Genomic DNA, 21,496 nt, shown 5'->3' on the forward strand with positions numbered 1-21,496 from the left:
TTATGGAGAAATTGTTTATTAGAAGAAGCATCAACTTCAGAATCTCTGTTGGATCAAAGTGTCCCAAAATGCAGGGCATACTAAGTTACTGCTGTACAGCTAGAGATCATTCAGGGGACCCATGGTGACTCCTATCCACGTCTAAAAGCACTATCAAGGGTTACATGAACATTAGAACTGGAGGCTGGATCAGCCTGTTATTTTAAACTTATGTTGCACACATGGTTGTTTGCATGTCTCTTAACTAGGCTGCCAGACACCATGATGAACTATTGGAAGAAGGCAAACCTGCAGAGATGATGATGTCATTTTTTTGGTAATATTCTGCTGAGAATCAACAGATTGTTTCACCTGTGTGGAGGTGAACTTTTCCATGCATACAACCTACTGTAATTTAATTCAGTTTATTTCTATAGCGCCAATTCACAACACATGTCATCTCAAGGCACTTTACAGTTCACCAGATCATACAGTCAAATTTAATTAAAGTTTTCGATCTAAGGAAAACCAGTTGATTGCATCGACTCATTGACTCGAATGCAATCCTGTAACAACAGTGGAGAGGAAAAACTCCCTTCTAACAGGAAGAAACCTCCAGCAGAACCAGGCTCGGTGTGAGCGGCCATCTGCTGAGGCCGACTGGGGTTCAAGGAGAAAGAAGCAGAGATACAAAAAGTAACTGTAAAAGGCGGCCCGGTCCTGGAAACACACAGCCAGGCAGACGAGCTCCGAGCCAGCTCCCATGTCAGTGGATGAATACAGGTGCTGGTCATAAAATTAGAATATCATGAAAAAGTAGATTGATTTCAGTAATTCCATTTAAAAAGTGAAACTTGTATATTATATTCATACATTACATACAAACTCATATATTTCAGATGTTTATTTTGTTTAATTTTGATGATTACAAATGACAACAAATGAAAATCTCAAATTCATCATATCAGAAAATTAGAATATTGTGAAAAGGTTCAAAATTGATGGCCCCTGGTGCCACACTCTAATCAGCTAATTAACTCAAACCACCTGCAAAAGCCTTTAAATGGTCTTTCAGTCTAGTTCTATAGGCTACACAATCATGGGGAAGACTGCTGACTTGACAGTTGTCCAAAAGACGACCATCGACACCTTGCACAAGGAGGGCAAGACACAAAAGGTCATCGCTAAAGAGGCTGGCTGTTCACAGAGCTCAGTGTCCAAGCACATTAATAGAGAGGCGAAGGGAAGGAAAAGATGTGGTCGAAAAAAGTGTACAAGCAAGAGAGATAACCGCACCCTGGAGAGGATTGTGAAACAAAACCCATTCAAAAATGTGGGGGAGATTCACAAAGAGTGGACTGCAGCTGGAGTGAGTGCTTCAAGAACCACCACACACAGACGTATGAAAGACATGGGTTTCTGCTGTCGCATTCCTTGTGTCAAGCCACTCTTGAACCACAGACGGCGTCAGAAGCGTCTTGCCTGGGCTAAAGAGAAACAGGACTGGACTGCTGGTGAGTGGTCCAAAGTCATGTTCTCTGATGAAAGTAAATTTTGCATTTCCTTTGGAAATCAAGGTCCCAGAGTCTGGAGGAAAAGAAGAGAGGCACTTCATCCACGTTGCTTGAAGTCCAGTGTAAAGTTTCCACAGTCAGTGATGGTTTGGGGTGCCATGTCATCTGCTGGTGTTGGTCCATTGTGTTTTCTGAGGTCCAGGGTCAACGCAGCCACATACCAGGAAGTTTTAGAGCACTTCATGCTTCCTGCAGCTGACCAACTTTTTGGAGATGCAGATTTCATTTTCCAACAGGACTTGGCACCTGCACACAGTGCCAAAGCTACCAGTACCTGGTTGAAGGACCATGGTATCCCTGTTCTTAATTGGCCAGCAAACTCTCCTGACCTTAACCCCATAGAAAATCTATGGGGTATTGTGAAGAAGAAGATGCAATACACCAGACCCAACAATTCAGAAGAGCTAAAAGCCACTATTAGAGCAACCTGGGCTATCATAACACCTGAGCAGTGCCACAGACTGATCGACTCCATGCCACGCCGCATTGCTGCAGTAATACAGGCCAAAGGAGGCCCAACTAAATACTGAGTGCTGTACATGCTCATACTTTTCATGTTCATACTTTTCAGTTGGCCAACATTTCTATAAATCCTTTGTTTTTATTGGTCTTCAGTAATATTCTAATTTTCTGATATGATGAATTTGAGATTTTCATTTGTTGTCATTTGTAATCATCAAAATTAAACAAAATAAACATCTGAAATATATGAGTTTGTATGTAATGTATGAATATAATATACAAGTTTCACTTTTTAAATGGAATTACTGAAATCAATCTACTTTTTCATGATATTCTAATTTTATGACCAGCACCTGTAGAGCACATTCAGCCAGTCACAGTCAGAGAAACAGGACTACACTGTAAAACAGGCTGATCTCCAACATCTATAAACAAAGGTGTTGATGTCAGCAGCACAGCTGATATTTCTCTCTAGGATTGTGTCACGGCCAAAAAGAAACAGATGAGGCGAAGCTACTATGAGAAAAAGCAGAGGGAGCATATCCGTGACTTTAAATACCACATAGTTCACCCCAGAAAGCTATGACCTCTTTAAGCAGAATATTACTTTTTTTTCCCCAAAGAAACATGTTTAGCATTCGTTTGAGGGTCAAAGAAGCAAAATAGAGGCGTTAACATTAGGGGTAAAACAATTAATCAGATTAGTCATGATTAATCGATTATTGAAATAATCTTCAATTAATCTAGTAATTGATTAATCGCTAACTGGAGTATAGAGATTCTAAAACATGCCTTTAGCTGACAGAGCAACAAACTAAGAGCAGTAATTACACCCAAATTGTAAAAAAAAATATATTAACATTTTACATTCAAGATAAAGAAATCTTGTTCGTCCCTTGGCACTGCAATTTGTGTATTTTCTCTAAATTTTCGGTTTCCTACGCAGAGATTTATTGTTGGTTGTTATGGTAGGAATTTTTTCTACACATTTTTTCCATCATAAATATCTGATGCTTGCTGCGTGTCATTGAAACAGGTCAAAAGGCCTGAGTAGATTAAACTGATTTGCATCCGATCAGTTAGTGTTGCAAGCAGAAAACTGCTGCTGTTGTCCGACTGCAGCTAATTGACTCAAAGTGTAATTATGCTTTCAACCATGTGCTTCCCCAGGATGGCCCCCAGGAAGACGGCCAAAGTAAAACCAAACAGGAGAGTGCTTGGCTCTTCAGGCTCTGGTATACGTTCGATCACAAGTATCCTTTTTTGTGTTCTGCCACGGTGTGAATCCTTTGTGATTCAATCACAAGGTAAAAATATCTGTATGATCTATTGGCAAACCCCACAGCCTGTCAGGATGATCGTCCGGTCCTCATTTTCTATGTGAACCGGTTTATCCTGGATTCAATGAATCAACGCCATTTTATGAAATGTTTGTTCTTCGCTCCCGGTCGCCTCCAACAACAAGCTCGAGGTAATGCGTTTATTTACTCATCTTCCCATTTCCTCCACCCTTCCCATCCCTGTAAAACAATTGTCTCCCCAGGTGGTTGATTGTGTTCCTGCCTTTTAGCAGGGAGGCTGTTGTTTATAACAAGGGAAAGAATAATCTCCTGGTGTTGCATGCATTTTTGAGGCCAAAGTAAAGGTGGATTTGGCTCATTTTGCAGCTCTGACCCACTTATCTGACACACCATGTTGTTGCTCCTCTGCAACTGACCACTGGACTAAATAGAAGAGAATGATGCATGGGACCAGCTGCTTCCAGTGTCCATAATCACAGGAAGATTCAAACGCAGTACTTGGCTTCCCCAGCAGGGGTGGAGCTAGATGGAGGGGGTTCAGGGGTGGCCATGGCCAGCCTTAGCCAATCATTGGCCACCCCTACTATTTTTTCCCTCTAATATAGATGGTAGCAGCAGTGATACTCTCAAGTGGAAGAGTCTTCAGTAAAATTGATAAGTAATATAGATAATTATTACTTACTATAGATAATATTGTAATAAACATATTCAATAATCAATGTATGTAGATATTGGTACTTGTAAATATGAATTTTATGCAGAATGATTATTGATAAAAGTAGGTAAGTAACGACAATGGAAAATATGCTGTCCCCAGAACTCAAACCTTAAAGAATTGTATCCACTATACCTTTTATCTAGAAAGCACAGATGTGTAAATATTTATTAATCTATTTGTTAGCAATGGTTGTAGGAAAGTATAGTTTGTCTTTATTTAGAAAATATGGATGATGTGCCCATTAATTTTCCTGTTGTAGATTGAACCTGAGGTTCTGGCACCTATCAACTTTCGGCCTCCCCTCAGTTTACATTGGTTATACCCTGGCCACCCTTATAAAACTTTTCTGGCTACGCCTCTGTTCCCCAGAGGCCAACTTGACTGGTTATAAGCAAAAGGCTGAAAAAATGTCAGATTCCTTCTTTCGTACTTCTTCAAAATCACAATGATATAATTTTTTTGTGAAAATAAACAAGGTAAAATATAAACATAAAAAACTACCAGGACATACACTGTGAAATATTTGTAATTTTTACATTTCCAACTGTTTCAGTTGACTTTTACATTTTCCATAAATCTTGTTTTTTTCCAGTTTAGATTGAAGCTTTATTGATGTTTTCATGATGTTTGTGTGTATTTGTAAAAATTGCTTGTAAATGTTGTGTTTCATTCTCCTTAATAATTTCCCAGTTACCTTAAGCCCATTTTGACACACAGCGGCCCACCTCTTACCTCCACTCTGCCCAGCTACTGTGGGCCACTGGCCAGCTGCCTGACCAGTCCTCGTGCATATGAAGTAAGTATTTAAAATATATAGTTATGTTTTTATTGTGATAAAAGATCTATGCTCCAAAACAAAATTATTTCATAAAAATTTGGACATTTGTTCCACATTTATACTTAAAGAGGCCCTATTTAGCTATTTTGTTCCTATACTAATATGCGAATGAAAATCCAATTTGCAGATCATCTTCACTGTAAGGCTGGCAAATGCTTTTGCTTATTATTTTAGAAATGGATACCATATTTGACATGGTTGTAACTTCCCAAAAGTTTTGTTGTTGTGAGTCATAAAATTAAAATGGGGAATGTTGATTACGCCTGACATAAATAAACGATTTCTCTCTCTTGCTAATGCTTCTTACACCAGTATAATAAAATGAATGTTTGCTTAAAGTAAACGGGAAGCAACAGTAACACTCGGTGATAAACACACTCCAGTCTGTGACTGATTTAAGGAAGGATAGCTTTAGCACAGTCAGAAGTTTCAGTGCCAAAAGTGGCTGTGGATGTCATTTGTGTGCATAAAGTTTCCTGGGTACATTTTACCTCTATTTTTATTCTTAGTGTCATCTGTCATGATATAATTTCTTAAAGCCACAGATTAACTTGTCAAATCAATATCTTCTCTCCAAATGGTGTTCCTTAAAATATAAATAGACCTCCTTACCTTGAATTTGCTTCAGGTAACTAAACTTAGGATCATCCTGGGTTTTAATTGCCTTGAATCCTTTGTTTCTATATTTTTATTGGAAATTAATAAAAAGGGAAACTAAATAAACTGGTGTTTTTGTTTGAAGTTGTACATAAAATGCTTCCCAATTTAAGATCTGAGTCTTAAAGAGTCTAGACTTCCTCTTTTTTGAAAATGTTGAAGATTTCCCTTTTGTGTTTTCAAAAGAATAAAATAAATGTAGAATGATTCTAAAACTGTGTTTTAAATAATCTTCATTGTAGAAGCATCAATTTTTAAGTTTAATATTTGAGTTTGTGGCAGTTGAAAGACATGAAACCAATACTCACATTAGCACAACTTTAACGGAACAAAAAGATAATTTATAATCTAGTTCCATCCTTACTTCAAACTAGGAGTGCAAGGCAGTATTGAGATGGTATAGAACCCCTAAGAAATTAATAAATTCACTACAGGAGTAATCTTCCTGTACAATCACATCTAAATGATCTAACGAATAAAATCATTTGGGATAAAGAGCTGCTTTTAATTATTTTATTTTTTATATCTAAATGGTTGAAAATGTATGCTCCTTCAAGCTGAAGATGACCGGACAAGAAAATCCTTATGCCTCTTGGAAAAAATAAAAATAAAAAAGAAATAACTTGGATGTTTGAAGGTGTCTGCATGTTATTTTTCACACTTTCGACAAAAAGAATGAAATCTCCCTTCCCTTAGTTAAAGTGAACAGTTACATGACTAAATCTAACAACTAGTGGCAAAAAAAAAGCTTTCTAATAACTAACAATGAGCCTTTTGCATCACTTTTGCTTGACTTCTCTGTAAATATTACACAAGCTCCTTTGGAGGTATTTTGATATTTCACTTTCGGATTTTCAGCCATAAGCAGAAGTATTGAGTTGTCGGTCTGCTGGTGACGTTTCTCAGTCGTCCAGGTCATAGTGATTCCAAAATAATTAAAACAAGCAAACCCCTGATCTTGGTTTCCAAGTTTTAAGAAGTTTCTCCTCCCATCCGGGAAGCTTTTTCAATTAGGGTTGAGTTCGAAGCTTTATATAGCAGCCCAAAAACTTGTTTTGGTTTAGAAAACATGCAAATTGAACCAGAAAAAAACAGGTCCGCCCCTCAGGAATCATTAGGGAGTCATTTTGGGTTCTTTGTTTGCCGGCAATACCCAATACTGGTCTGTGCCTCTGAAAGGAGGGGTCACTAGGGGACATTGTTGGCTTGGCTGTCCAGGAGAGATGTTTAGTACCCTTGCATGGGGGTGGAGAGTTGAAATGATAGCAGGAAGGAATCAGCTCTATTGCTGCATATTGAGTTGTCTGCATCCAGAAGAAACAAAGCAGACAAGATGATAATTTGCTCCAAGGCTGTGTTAGTTTTACATCAGATTTAACTGGATTCACACCTTTTAAAACCTTCAGAGTTTTGGTTGTCATCCAAACACAGCAACATTTTAGATATATTCAATTCAATTTTTGAAAGAAATTAGTGTATTTTCTCTTATGTTAAGCGGCCTGGAAAATCAGCCAATCGATTTATATTTGAAATAAAATATCTTTTTTTGCATAATATCTGATGATCTTAAGGGCAAACGTTTTTATTCCACTGGCAGATCATTGTATCCACCTGTCTAAATTAGGCACAAATATGTTATTTTGATCAATTTTAACTCATTGTTAGATCGGTTTTTGCAGTGTAGTATATTTTTCCAAACGTTTTGAGGATCATTGAGGTCATTATCATGCTATAGTTGTTGATCTGGAGTTTAAAAGCGACACGTTTACCCTTTTTTAGTTAATGTTCACAACTTTCCTTCATATATCTGTTCCTAAATTTATTTGAGACTATGTGCTGTTTTTTTAACATTTTTTTAAACTTACTTCATGCTATCAGTAAGGTTCTAAACGAAAGGATTTCTAGTTATGAGATGTAGGTTTTTAGAAACAACTCTGCTTCCTTTAATTATAAAAATAGAAAAGAAATGATGATATATCTTTTTTGTTTTTTGTTGTTGCCTGGATTAATTAAATAATGATAAAAAATAATCAAATGAAAACTAAAACTATTTAAATTCTCTTACCTTTGTCTGGTGACTGACTTCAAGTGTGACATGCTAAGGTAAAACTGCATATATTACTTCAGAGCGCTGTATAAGAAAAACAAGAAGATGATTATCAGATAAAACCTGCGATATGCTAAACGATAAAGGTCAATAAGGGACCTTTATTTCTGTAGTAATTTTTTTATTTATTGGATGTTTAAATGTGAATTTCTTCTATTAATAAATGTATTGTTGCTGAATTGCTAGGCTTTGAATAACAGTCAAACTGATGTAGCAAAGTGTCTTCATAGCTGAGCCTGATGAAGGCTGTCTGTGAACCTGAATACTAAAAATGTCCTTTTTTTCCTTCCCTCTCTGGAGAGTATTGTCCAAATATTCTGCCAGTAAACGCACAAAGAACTACGGCCTTCAGCTGAATTTAAGACGGAGGACTACATTTTATTGGCACAAAAGATGCTTTCAGCTCCAGCTCAATAATGCCCAGTATTCACTGACATTTAAAATACAAAAATTCCCATTGAAGCTTTAGTCATGCTGATTTCCCTCTTGCTATGTCTCCTTTTTATTCTAAGTAAAATGCCAAATATAAGGGGATTATTTTTTTCATGATTCCAAATTGGATTCCTGCATATAAAGATGCATTGTCCTGAATTTTTGTTTGGGTCTTAAATGGAGCGGGTAAAAAACATTTTCCTCCTACAGTTTGGAAGCTGCAGCCTTAAAGGTTCCCCAGGAATTTAGGAGCCTGCCTGTATAATCAAAGCTTCTCAGAGCTCTGTCCCACCATGAGGGAAGAAACAGGATTAGATCAAGTTTATCTCCATGTTCCTCTTTAGTTAATGATGTTATGGAATTCCTCTTAATTGAAGCTAATTCAGGCATTAGAAAACTGCTGCGACTCATAATGCCTCTACAGCTGGAAGGCTTACACTTTCTTTTAAATTTGTTTTATTCTTAGAAGTAGAAAATAAAAGCTCACTGTGGGGGTGGGGGTGCATAGAAAATCCATCAGCCTGCTTTTTAACACCCCCACCAATGTGACACCCGTGCTTTAACACAACTAAAGACTTTCTTCTTTAAAACTGGGTCACAAAATCTACAATTTCCTGTTCTAAAAGCTTAAGCCATTTCGTTGACATTAACTACTGAAATGGGACTAAACTGAGCATTTGTTTCAGGCTTGTTTTCAGCCAGATGTTAATGCGCTTTATGCTCACGTGATCGCTGCAGCAGAACAGCCATGCAGGCTCTGGGATGTGTATCCCTTTTGAAATTAAGTGGCCTTTGTTAAAACTATTAAAGAGCACAATAGATTTGAATGGATTAATTCATGGAAGTATCTTGTTTCCCCTTCAAATATATTTTTCCCAGACATGTCTTGTTATGTAATATTTTAGTTGTATCCAGTGAGCTGAATAATCCTTTCATTGACCTGGCATGGGCTCCCCTCCCTCCCAGTGGAAATGGGTTGGCTATTGAATTCCAGCTATTCGGTCAGAGTTGGAGCTGCTTGTTATTTAATCAGCATGCAACATGTGTTTTCTTTCTCGTTGTGTGTTTATGACTCGACTCAAGTCTGGGCCTCATAGATTGAGCATTCGTGTACCTCAAAGCAGACTGTGGTTTCCTGTTTTTTGGGTCTTACCTCACTGGTTGCTGCAGCACTGACGACAGTCCCTCTTTCATTTCTCATGAGTATTTACATTGTAGAAGTCTGCATCTGTTCACAGTTCTTATGCAGACTGTGGTATGTCTCTCTGATGTTTAAATCTGGGCTGTGATTTCAGAACCAGGAGCAGCTAAGGGACCCCGACAACGACTTTGTCCACAACGACGCAGATCTGACCTTCACGTTTGGGGACACGGCCATCACAGCCAACGGGGCGTCCGCCAGCAGGACGGATGCCGCCGGGCCGGGCTGGAGTGCCAATGGAAAAAGGAGCGGCAGCACGTCAGAGGAGGCCCTGGAGCGAGAGCTGGACTCCCGCGAGCAGGAGCTGCTGAGCCGAGGCACGCGCCTGGTTTTCCCCATGGAGGAGCATGTCTGACCCTCCTCGCCTGCCTTCCCTCCCACTCACCCTGCCTGAACTTCCACCCTCTCTAGTCGAAAGAGAATCCTGCCATCAGCTGTCTCCACTCCGGTGCAGGCAGATTGCTCATCCCTTCAGAGATAAGATGGATCAAAGATATGGGAGCTGACAGGAAGGAAGGGTTCATCATGACCTGTAGCTTCCTCAAAGCCGGGGAGCAGAGCTCCAGGAGCATTTCATCCTCATTAGATAAGGAGTTTATTCCAAAGAAGACACAATACTCCTGTGGGGGTAGAAGGGGGGGAATCTTTAGGCTTCTTCAGACTCAGTTTTTTTGCAAAAAAGGACAAAAAGTTTTCACGCCGGGAAAGGAAATGATGTAAAACCATGCAAAGCAATCTGTATGTTCAAACAGATAACAGTTAGTGGTTGAGCAGAGGGGGAAGACATGTCTGATCACGTTAGGAGACATATCACCCATTAGCATTGCCAAACCACCAAAAGTGACTTTGACAAAAATTTCTGGAGGTAAATGTCTACCTGAACACGTTCCAACTCTGCATAGTTTAAGAATACAAGCATGTAAATAACAGCAGTGGTGGAGTTTGTTTCCTTTTGGTTGAACTGTTCATAAAGCCCAATAACACATGGTTATAGACAGTAGGTGAATATCTTCTATTCCCATCCACCTGGATCATGTTCAGTGTTCAACTGTATCTCATGACACAAGAAGGAACATCTGACATCTTAAAATTGCATTAGCGAATTAAAAAGGGCATGAGGATTTGCACTTTAGCTTAAATGCCAGCTTAGATGGTGAAGTAAAGAGCTGGCCAGTGTAGCATTTCATTCCAGCATTGTCTGTTGATCATTTGAATTTTCAAAGCACCTATTAATCCTAAAATATGCAGGACAAAGTATGCAATCTTTATATAGTGGATATATTGATGTTCTAAGATAAAATTAAGTCATTAACTGTAGTAGATTAGCTTGTTGTTTTTTGTTGTTGAAATTTTTTAGTTTTTTTTTTTAACATTAAGACCAAAAATCTGTTGTTAAATTACAAAAATTCTCAAAATCAAACATTTTTTTTTTAAAGAATATTTTAGCCTAAAATCCAGGAGCAGGGAAGACCTAGCATGGTTAGCTTATATTGGATCTGTAAAACTCAATAATTAACTTGTGATTAGTTTGTTTCAGATGTACGGAAAATCAGAAAAGTTGTGAAGATTTGACGAAACATAAAATTGTTTTGGAGGAAAAAAAAAGGAAAGTTTAGTGCTGGTTTAACTTGGTTTACATCCTCTCTTAAAATGAATCTATATCATAAACAGCTTAAACTAAAACAGAACACTTATTTATAAAGACTTTAAATTATACAACTTTTAGTTTGGGCATATTCCTGATTTTTATTTTCTTAAATAAAAAATACTTACAGGGGATTTTTTTCCCACGCTGTACACACATTTAATAAAAGGAAAAAATGGAGGGAGATAATGGAAGCATAAACCCTCTTGTGTATATATATATATTGTTTACAAATCCTAACATTTTAAATTGCTAAGTTACAGACAGTGAATTTAGAATTAATATTTTTATGATATTGGAGACTTTCCAGAGAGATGTTGCTTTAAATGGAACCAAATATTCTTTCATGGCCAGTGTTTTACAATGAAATAAGCTTATTTCTGAAATGAATGAAAGTAGAAATCAAAATTAGATTACATTTAAATTAAGCACAATGGCTCTCTCTCATCAGCCAGGATTTAAATCATTGGTCTAATTTAATCTTAATTTGCAGTGAATAGATTTTATTGCTCAGTTCAGTTTCCCGCTGTTATTATTTTATCTCATTTATACTCTTCTAAACAATATTACTACTATATCTGTTGTGCTTTAGTGATCAAAGGCTTCCTCTTATGCATATTTACTACCAGCAAGAGAAAAAGAAAAAATGTTGCATATTTTTCGTCTGAAGATTTGATTGAGTTTCAAACTCAAAATTGCCCTGGGAAAAAAGAAAATGTGACCAATAGTTTGTGTTTATGCACTCTTGGCACTTTACACCCAGCATTGGAGCTGGAGGAAGATTTCGAGTTTCTACTCCTACCTTCACCCGTGATAACTGAGCCGCTTCCTGTTTTATATTCACAACGCAGCCCGGTGGAGCCCTTAAAATCCACCTAACAACACAAAATAGCTGCTGCTTTTATGCATGAATGCATGGAGACAGGCGTGAAAGGCATGACTGTTAGAAGTTGAATCTGAGGCTTTTTACAGGAGGAGGAATCTCCAGCAAGTTTTATGGCTCCCCAGAGACATCCAGGAGGAAATGAATCTAGTAGGGTAAGCTGTTGCCAGGCTGTATACAGAGCAGGCCATTTAAACACAGCTGGAAGGAGAGGTGTTATGAAGCAGAATATTTCAGTTCAGTCTGTTTATTCTTTTTTTTTTTTTTGTGACTGTAAAAGCCTGTATGTGAAATTTGTAATAATCACCTGTTAATCATTATAAAACACTTCTAATGCATACACTGTCTCTGGAAAAAAATGTGGGGGAAAATAATTTACTTCAAAAAAAATAAATCTAAATCCAGAAAAAGAAATCAGATGACACAGATTTGGCTTCCTTGTTGAAAATTTCTTTTTTGTTGTTGTTGAAGAGTCTGCTTTATTAACAGAACAGGAAGTTACATCAAATGACAGATGTAGTGCTTTCTCCCACAGACATGGAGGACTCGATAGACAGACGTCACACAGACGACTAAAACCATGAAGACAAGCAGAGGACACTCGTTAAACACTCTACCTTTCCATACCCCCTCATTTGTTATCATTTGTCCAGTGGGTTAGATTTAAATTCTATCTACACCTGAGAAATACGAGATGTAGACAAATTGTCAATATGTGCACCTGTTGTATCCGGTAGCAGCTGGTACCCTTGCTGCGTGTGCCATGGTCTGCATGTCATCATATTAATAAAAATCCAGAATATCTGGGGCACCGAGCAGTTTGCTCCACCTACCTCTGAAATGTATAATAAGATGCACCACAGTGACACAATGTTGCTCATCTTCGGCTCAGAAAATGACCATATAAATTACATGTTGCATGATATTTTTGGTAGCTGTAGTGGTAAGTTATAACTTTGAAAACAATCTGTTAAACCTGCACCTGATGGGTACTATAGGAAATAGTGTATGTTGCAGTGCATACAGTGCTTTCCATAAGTTTTCATGTCACATGTAGAGATTTTTCAAACCTGCAGAAAAGATCAAGAGTACCATACTGCAGTGTGCCGCCATTTTTTCAATCAATGCATTAAGAACACACTGGAAGTAATTTTAATGAAGTCTTATTAGATCACCGCACCTTAGGTTTAGGTTTCTCATCCACCAATGTTCAGATTAGGATTACACCTCGTGTGATGGGGGGTAAAGAGGAAGTAATTATAAAATCTAAGCCAAACCAAGGCTTTGTTTGGGCTACTCTATAAGCTTTAAATGCTAATTCTGACATTTTGAATTGGAAAAAGCTTCCTGGAAACTTGGAAAACAAATCCTTAGATTTAAGTTTCCTCTAAAAACTTCCGGTGGAAAATTTATTTTAATTAGAAGTTTTTTGGCAAACATAGCAAATGGAGTAAAGAAAACAATAATCTTGCAAAACTAAGATACTTATGCACTTAAAATAAGATACTTTTTTTCTGATTTTATATGTTATTCATCTTATTCCATTGGTCAGTTTTTGTTTACCTGCTCCAATCAAGGGTAAATACATTTATTTTGAGAAAAACTGACTTACTTAGATGTTTCATTTGCTAGTATACAAATACCAGTTGGGGATTATTTGTGTCTAAAGCTTTTAATTGGACAGAAGATAAAAACTTTAAGTTGACTTATGTTTTCCAATAAAAAATTACAAAAAAAAACATTTAAAGATTCAGGCAAATTAACCAACGTGCTGTTAACCGACTGCTTTGCACTTCTGGTGCCTCTTGAAAAGATTAAAGCTGTGGTGGAACCATCATGGTTTGGGAAATGCCTTTTTTTTTGCCCTTCAACAGACTGAGGCTGGTCAGTTTATGTGAATGTAGATTTTTTTTTGGTACAAAAAAAAAAAAAAAAAATTCCCCCTTCTTGATCTACACAAAAATTTGTGTTGGTCTCTGATGTTAAAATGAGAAAACACCACATGTGGTAACTTCTGCAAGGCACTGTACATAATGATTAGCTGTGATTGGCTACGATTGAGCATGTCACATGTTTTCTGGTTGCCCTTGAAGATTCGCTCCAGTTGTATTTTTAACTGAGCGAAGCATTCAGGACAAAGTCAGCTCATGTTCCAAACTTACTGCCCTGCTCTGCTGGTCAATAATCAACTGGGTTGATCATAGAGATCATGACTGACAGATTTATTACAATCAGTAACACAATTTCTTTGAATTTTAAATATTTAAAGAGTTTTTCTTTCACATTTTTTACACATATTCATGTTAAATAATAATGAAAACAGAACCAACTTTTGAAGTTGAACACATCGATGCTGCCAAACCCCTCAAGCACATCCATGGGGACATCACAGCATGTGAGACTGTTTTGGACCATTGGGGATTAAAAAAGGAAGATGTCCGCCGGTGGAGGACGGATGATGATCTCCAGGATAGTTTGTGGTGTATTAGAACATTTCACACCCATGTGAGAGATTTGTCAGTGGGGCTCTGCAGCTGTCTGGATTCCTGAGAGGCCGGGGGCGGAACAGTAACTCCTTACGTTTGGCTTTCCTTTCTTTCATTCCAAAAAAAAAAAACTGTAGTTTCTTCTTTCAGAGCTCTGCATTAGATCTGTTAGTGAGCCTGTCTCTGTTTTAATATCAGTAAATCAGTAATTCAAGGGTCTGGTGCTGTGCTCTGTGACGTGCCGGATGGATCAGTGGCACAAGCAAAGGCGAACCTGATGCTGCCAGCCTGGATTAATGTCCCGAGAAATGCCCGTCTCAGGTTTTTTTATGGCCGTCGCTAAAACAGGATCTGAGGGGGAGATTAGTGTTTCTAAAAGGATAGAGGTCAGCCTGAGTAACAGCAGCGCAAACCAGCCCCGTCTGTTTTATCCCCCTCCCCATGTGCTCCCCCGTCTCCACGGACCCTGCTGGTGTCAAACAGGCAGCGCGGTGAGAAAATAAGCTTCCTTCTCCCCGTTTCAAATCAAACTACATCCGATTGGCTGCTCTTTCTCCCCCCTTCTTTTTCCTCCTCCTCCCCCTTCCAGTATCAGTATGTCTCCAGTTCATCGACCCAGCTCGGGTGAGGATAAAAACAACCCCAGAGGCACGCTTGAGAGCTCCTGGTGGGCTGCATTCCTGCAGGCTGTTTTGTTATTCCACCTTCTGCCCCTCAACCTTGATTAGAACCCTGCAGGGGAAAAGAAATGGAAAAGTTTAACATTCAGCTGCACAGTTTATCAGATGTAGTAAAACTCCACCAAAGCCCACTATCAGAGCCCTGTCAGTACTGCAGGGTCACGACGGTGGACCCCTCCCTCCATGTAGACGTGTTGGAGGCCTCACAGCGGTGAAGGACCTTGCCTGTAAGAGCTGCTGGTGACAGCGTGGTCGTAACCCTGCGGGGAGCTCTACCCCATCGCGGACAGACACGAACAATGACCCCCTTCTTGACAGCGCAGTGACTCACTGCCAGCGCCCCCTCAGCTACCCAGGAGGGGACCCAGCTATGCCAGGGACAGAACAACGAGCCCTCTATGAAGCTGTTGGACGTTAAAGAGAGCTGAAATATTTCTGATTTTCTCCCTTGGATCTCTGCAGTTTTTCATTCGAACAAGCGTTACAAAGCAATGCTATAGAAGGATTTATCTTTATATGATGTTTTACAAACAGGATTAACTTGAAAGCTCAAATAGACTACAACGGCAGGAAAATAATCCTGCCACATGAATTTTAGCTTTATTTTTTAGCACTACAAACACCTTCATTTATTTGGTCAGATTAGACACAGAGAGTAGCACGGTAGGAGACAATTCATGAATTTCTATCAGTAAAATTTAAAGGTGTCATGGAGTTTACATTGTCATAGATGAATAACGATAGTTCAGTGGGTGAAACAGAGAAGTTCAAACCCCATCGACACCTTTCTCTGCAAATCTCACATTTCTTAACTTCCACCATAAAACGGGCGATTTCAAACGAAGCACCGAATTGACCTAAACTTGGGGATCTTGCCTTATTTGGTTCTGGCCTGTGCTTTTGTCCCGCCCCGAAATTGACATACAGACCAGCCTACTGGTTCACGGCCCAAGAACATGAATAGAGGTAGATGAAAGACACCAGTTTAGCTGTTTAGCCTACAGTTGGGTTTACTTCTACAAGAATTACAAAGCAGGCAGTTTCTCTATAAAAAAATGAGCCAGAACCACGGGTGGAAATGCAGTTTTCCAGGCTGCAGGGTGAAAGGGGAAAATTTTCAGTCTTCCCAAGGATCCGAAGACTCAACACACTGGAAAAACAATCTAGAAACAAAGTAAAAAGTTCTTAAATTAAGTGTATTTACCCTTAATTTGAGAAGGTAAATGAGATAGCTTGCCAATGGAATGAGTATTTTTACTCTTAAAATAACATAATTAGACAATATTTATTTGAAATAAGATGCAATTTTGTTTTCTTATGTTAAGTGTAAATTGTCTTGTTCCATTGGCAAAATGTATCTTTTACCTCCACAGTCCAAGAAAAAATGACTTATACAGATTAGGATTCTTTCCAGTGCAGGCATGGATTATTTTTGTCCCTGCAAAGTTTGATGCTCTGCTGTTCATTTGCTCTAAGCATTTTACCAAAGACAACTTTCAAAATCTTGGACAGTTCAAAGAGGATTAAACTTCTTTTACTGAGACGAGGGGCTGTTCCGACTGTCAGGCCATCACAACCGCAAGCTGGAAGTATGATTCTGTTGCCAAGCTGTTGACAGCAGTGCTGGCATATGTCAACAATTTGATGTTTCAGTGAGTGAATGCTTGTTGCTATGGTGCATCTTTGCTCAGCAGCTTTACTTGTTGTAAACCAACCAACCAATCAGCGCACAGCTCATCTAAATATTCATGAGCATAACATAAAAGGAAGAAAACCTGTTGTTTCATTCTGGGGCTTATAACCAGGCTTGCATTAGGGCTCATAGAACAGCAAATATGCCATTTTCAGCCCAACCAATGTTACACACCCTATTCAGAGACCTGAAGGACCAGCACCAAATACCCTATAGAATCATTCTATGACCCATTTAAAGAAAAAAAAAACCCATCTACCCTCCATTATGGTTCAGGGTGTTGCTCAGTGTTAGTTTTCTAGCACAGTGTTTTGCATGGACTGTAATTCATCATCATTATCACTTTAAAGTTTTCCTTTGCCAAATTTCTAGTGTTTTTCTAATGCTAAATCTTTGCTCTGCTTGCCCTGCCATGATGCCACAAAACAGGCTCTCAGAAGCAAACTCAGCATTAGTCTAGTTACCTTTTAGCCTGCAAGTGGTAGCCACAAGCAGAATGACCGAATTTACCGAGATTATTATATAGACTTTGCATTATATACAATTAGACTTTATGATTTCAGGAAAAAAATGTTTTTTTTTATTTCTAAACCAGTTTAGAAAAAAAAAAAAGTTGATCTTTCTTCCTGCATTGTTTTGTGTTGGTGTGTTGTATAAAATCTCATAAATATGAAATATGCTGAAGTGTTCATTTTACACTGTAAAAAAATGTGTAATGGTTGAATTCTAATTTTAAAAGCCCTTTAAAATGGGCTAAAAAGGCAAGACTGATCTAAAAAGGAAAACTGTAATTTATTATTATAGATTGGGGTTGTTATCCTGGATCTGAGTTTGGTGAAATCAGCTCAACAGGTGGCTCCACATCTACAGGGGCGGAGCTAGATGGGGGGGGCCATGGCCACCCCTTTTTTTACCCTCTAATACAGACGGTGGCAGCAGTAATACTCTCATTCAAAACATTTACATTTCTTATATATCAACAATTACTTGACAAATATGCACATACTTATACTAACATTAAAGTTGATAAATACAGAATTCATGCTCTTTTCAGAATTACATTTTGTGTTTTATGGCGTAAAGAGAAAATGATGTCTCTGCAAGTCATCTAGGAGTCTTTTGTGAAACCATAGATAAATATTTGAATAAAAACTTATTAAATAATGAATTTATGTAGATATTAATAATTGTAAATATACATATACATAGAATAATTATTGATAAACGTAGGTAAGCATGTATGGAGACCTTAGTCCTCAACGCGGGCGACCTGGGTTCGAATCCGGCCTGTGGTTCTTCACCGCATGTCTCCGCCCCCTCTCTAACCACCTTTCCTGTCAGCCTACAGTCCATAAAAACAAGCCACTAGTGCCGTAAAAAAAAAAAAAAAAAAAAAGTAGGTAAGTAATGACAATGGAAAAGATTTTCGCTATACCTTTTATCTAGACGAATGTTTAAATATATGCGTCTATTTGTTAGGAAAGGCTGTAGGAAAGTATAGTTAAGGCCAATTTATGCTTCTGACGCATAGCCTCTGCAACCGTCAAATCTGTCTCTGTGCGACCACGCCCCCCACGCAGAGGTTCTGCAACCGTCATGGCGCACCTTAAAAAAATCCCGACTACGCGTCAAACTGTCGCAAACCCGCACAGACCTTAAGCGGAAGTGCGCAGACAAAAAGCAGCTGTTATTTGTCCTTGATATGCCTTTTTTCGTCTGTCTGTGTGGTCGTCCTTCTCAATTCGGTGCTGGGGTGCGCCATTTTTAAAAACAAAAGAACAACTACAATAGACAACCTATGACAAAAGGTTAATCGGTCTTTTTGCCACCTCCATTAACGGAATCTGTTCCTCTTTGATGTCTAGCAACTCTAGATCTATCTCAGTGACTGTGATATCTTGCAGATGCTCCATTGTTGTTTTGGAAGACTTCGGTGCCGAAGTTCTCGCGACAATCCGCCAAAGTTCTTGCGACAATCCGTAGAAGGTCTCGTGACCCTCTGCCGAAGTTCTCGCGAGTTCTCGAATAGGCTCTCCCCCGTTGCGCTTTGGCGGGAAAATGCTGTGCGTCCCTAGAAATTCCAGACCGACGTTGCAGAAGCATACCAGCAAAATGGTTCGCTACCAGATCCAAGCGACATTTGATGAGTGCGGTTGCAGAATTATAGTCTGACCTTTAGTCTTTATTTAACAAATATGGAAGTTGTGCTTGTAAATTTTCCTGTAGGAAGAGTGTAGACTGACCCTGAGATTCTGGCATCTATCCACTATCGGCCACCCCTCAATGTGCATTGCTTATTGCTTGGCCATCCCTTATTAAACTTTTCTGGCTATGCCTCTGCATGTCTAATAATAAAATCTAGGTTTGAGACTACTTTAATAAAAAAGGTTAGAGGCTTTAGAGTTAAAACAAGCGCTTCTGCAGCATCTAAAAAAAAACAGGGATGTGAAAGTGTTTTTGTTTTTTTCCGGGGCTCTACTTTGGTTCAAGTGGGAATCATGGGTTATGACACAGCAGTGCACACTTACCTGCTTCCTGTGCTACTGAGGATCTAGATTTAACTCAGAGCGACCCTGCGGTTTTCTGTGCAAGCTCAAACTCCATCCTTGCATTTTGCATGAACTCACCCCAGTGATTTCTGTTCCTCATGTGGCTTTCTCCACTCTGTTTTTCTCGTAGCCCAGCTGCCTCATGACTTCGCTGCAGTAGGCCTCCACCTGACTGATCTGATCCAAACTGAGCCGCTCCCTCCACGCGTAAATCGCCTCCTTGGCGTCCCTGGATGAGATGAGGAAAGGTTTATCCGAGGAGTAGCCCTGTCCGTGCGTCATGTTCAGCGCGAACCTCTCCAGCGCGGGGAAGCTGGAGAGGTTGGAGAAGCGGAAGAGCCTCTGCAGCTCCTCCATGGGCTGCTGGACCAGATCTTCGTAACGAAGGCGCAGGTAGTTCCTCCTCACCCAGGGGGGAGCGTTTATCACCAGCATCATGTCGCTGAGCCAGTTGTCGCAGATGAGCTCCATGGCGCTGGCAACGTAGCTCTCCGCCCGGTTCATCCTGTTGCTGGGCACCAGCAGCCGCTTGTATTTGTCGTTCTGCTTCTTGCTGCGCAGCACCTGGATGCTCTCCTTCACCAGGGCCTGTTTGGACTTCAGTCGCGAGTTGTGCACAGCCCGCGGGTCCCTGAAGAGCTGGATGATCTGCAGGTTGATCGCCGGGTCCCTCATGAGAGGAACCAGGGTGCTCATGTCCAAAACGCGGACCCCTTTGATCACCATCACCGGATACTTCCTGCATTCCCTCTCCAGGTCCCTCAGGTCTCTTTTCTGGCACTTGGCGCACCGGTCCTCTCTCACCAGCCCGATCTCGTGGCGCCTGTGCGCATCGCACAGCGGCTCGGAGCAGATCACCTTGTTCATTTTCCAGCCGAATATGAAGGATGTAGTGATGTTCTGCGAGCCGGCGTACAGTTTGAGGACGGAGAAGTCACAGCGGTACAGGGAGCTCATCATGTCCCGCACCGCGCCCTGCAGGCTGCCCGCATCCCCGGGGTACAGAGCCTGCCAGATGTGCCACATGGGCTCGTACAGGTAGAAAACGTCCGGGTGCTGGTTGAACAGCTCCCCCAGAAACGACGAGCCGGTCCTCCAGGTGGCATGCAGGTAGATGTGGGTCCGAGACAGGCTCCTGTTCGCCGCCGGGCTCTCCGCCGCTTCGCTGCCGTTGGCTTTGTAGCCGTTATCCCAGAGGAGCGCCACCGTGTTTTCCAGGTCTGGGCATCTGGGCTGCTGCTGCGGCAGTTTGGCATTCTGTGCCGATTTATCCCGGTAATCTAAAACGTACGGGATTAGCAAAAGTAGACCTGAATAAGCCAGAATTAATACCAAGTACTTCTTATGCAGCCTCCTCTTCATTTCCTTTCGCCGGGAGAGGGCTGGGAGCTGGTTTTCACGACAATCGGCGGAGAAGCGATCTGCGGAGCGCACTGCTCGCTGCTGGAAACTTATTGCTGTGTGCTTTTGGCCTGGGTACGCCTCATTTGTCAACCGGAGAGGCAAGGGGATGGACCGGGTGGGCGTGGCTTTAAACCTTCTACTTCTTCTTGTAAGGTTTTATGGCGGTTGGCAAACTAGTTTAAGGTACATTACCGCCACCAACTGATAATGAGTTAAACAAGGAAACTTAAACATGACTCACCCCCAGAAAAATTAAAATATACATATTATTATATATAAAAATAAGGAATTGGGTTGTTCTGAGCACCCGAAATGCAGATGGTGGGAGGCAGAGGTGAGTTGCTTGATGATTTAAAGAACCGTTTACAGACAACTGAGGCAGGAATCCCAAAAAAATCCCAAAATCAAACGTGAAAAAAAAGTCAAATAAACCAGAAACCGTGGAGACATCAGGGGAAAAACAACTGCGACGAGGAAGACTCAGAGAGATTAAGTTAGAGGAAGTTAGACAAGGAACCAGCACCAAGGAACTGCATAAGGAGTGTATTTATGGGAGACTGAACAAAGAGAGGACTAACGAGCAGATTGGGAGCAGGTGCGAACAGAGCAGACAGGAAAAGAGCTAGGGAAAAAGGAGAACACAAGAGGGCAGCAGAGGGCAACAAATATGGGCTACGTTCACACTGCAGCCTGAAGTGACCCAAATCCGATTTTTTTGCCCATATGCGACCTGAATCAACACAGATCCAATTATTTCCAATCTGACCCAGGCCCAGTGGCGGATCTAGGGGATGGCTACTTGGGCTGCAGCCCCGGATGTTTCCCCAAGAGCCCCGGATCTCGCTTCTGAGCTGATCATAGTAAAAAATGCAGTACTGGAATTCACC

The 21,496-nt window shown here is 40.2% G+C and overlaps 2 protein-coding genes across 3 annotated transcripts in view; one reads left to right on the forward strand and one right to left on the reverse strand.

Moving 5' to 3' along the window:
• Positions 1-10,609, forward strand: part of slc9a7 (solute carrier family 9 member 7) — a 62,194-nt gene extending 51,585 nt beyond the window's left edge. For both annotated transcript variants that reach the window (XM_038271727.1, XM_038271728.1), the window contains 3 exons: positions 3,186-3,268; positions 4,725-4,830; positions 9,364-10,609. In XM_038271727.1, coding sequence (XP_038127655.1) covers positions 3,186-3,268; positions 4,725-4,830; positions 9,364-9,624 — 450 coding nt within the window. In that variant the 3' untranslated portion in view covers positions 9,625-10,609. The remainder of the gene's footprint in view (positions 1-3,185; positions 3,269-4,724; positions 4,831-9,363) is intronic.
• A 3,093-nt stretch (positions 10,610-13,702) lies between these two features.
• chst7 (carbohydrate (N-acetylglucosamine 6-O) sulfotransferase 7) lies at positions 13,703-20,676 on the reverse strand. Its single transcript, XM_038271729.1, has 2 exons — positions 19,284-20,676; positions 13,703-15,015 (listed from the first exon to the last, which is right to left on the reverse strand). Exon 1 carries the CDS (start codon positions 20,565-20,567, stop codon positions 19,302-19,304), a length of 1,266 nt encoding a protein of 421 aa, XP_038127657.1. The 5' UTR covers positions 20,568-20,676; the 3' UTR covers positions 13,703-15,015; positions 19,284-19,301.
• Positions 20,677-21,496: the final 820 nt, after the last annotated feature.

This window comes from Cyprinodon tularosa, unplaced genomic scaffold, assembly GCF_016077235.1.
Source record: "Cyprinodon tularosa strain WSP-4 unplaced genomic scaffold, ASM1607723v1 ctg808, whole genome shotgun sequence".
Lineage (NCBI taxonomy): Eukaryota > Metazoa > Chordata > Actinopteri > Cyprinodontiformes > Cyprinodontidae > Cyprinodon > Cyprinodon tularosa.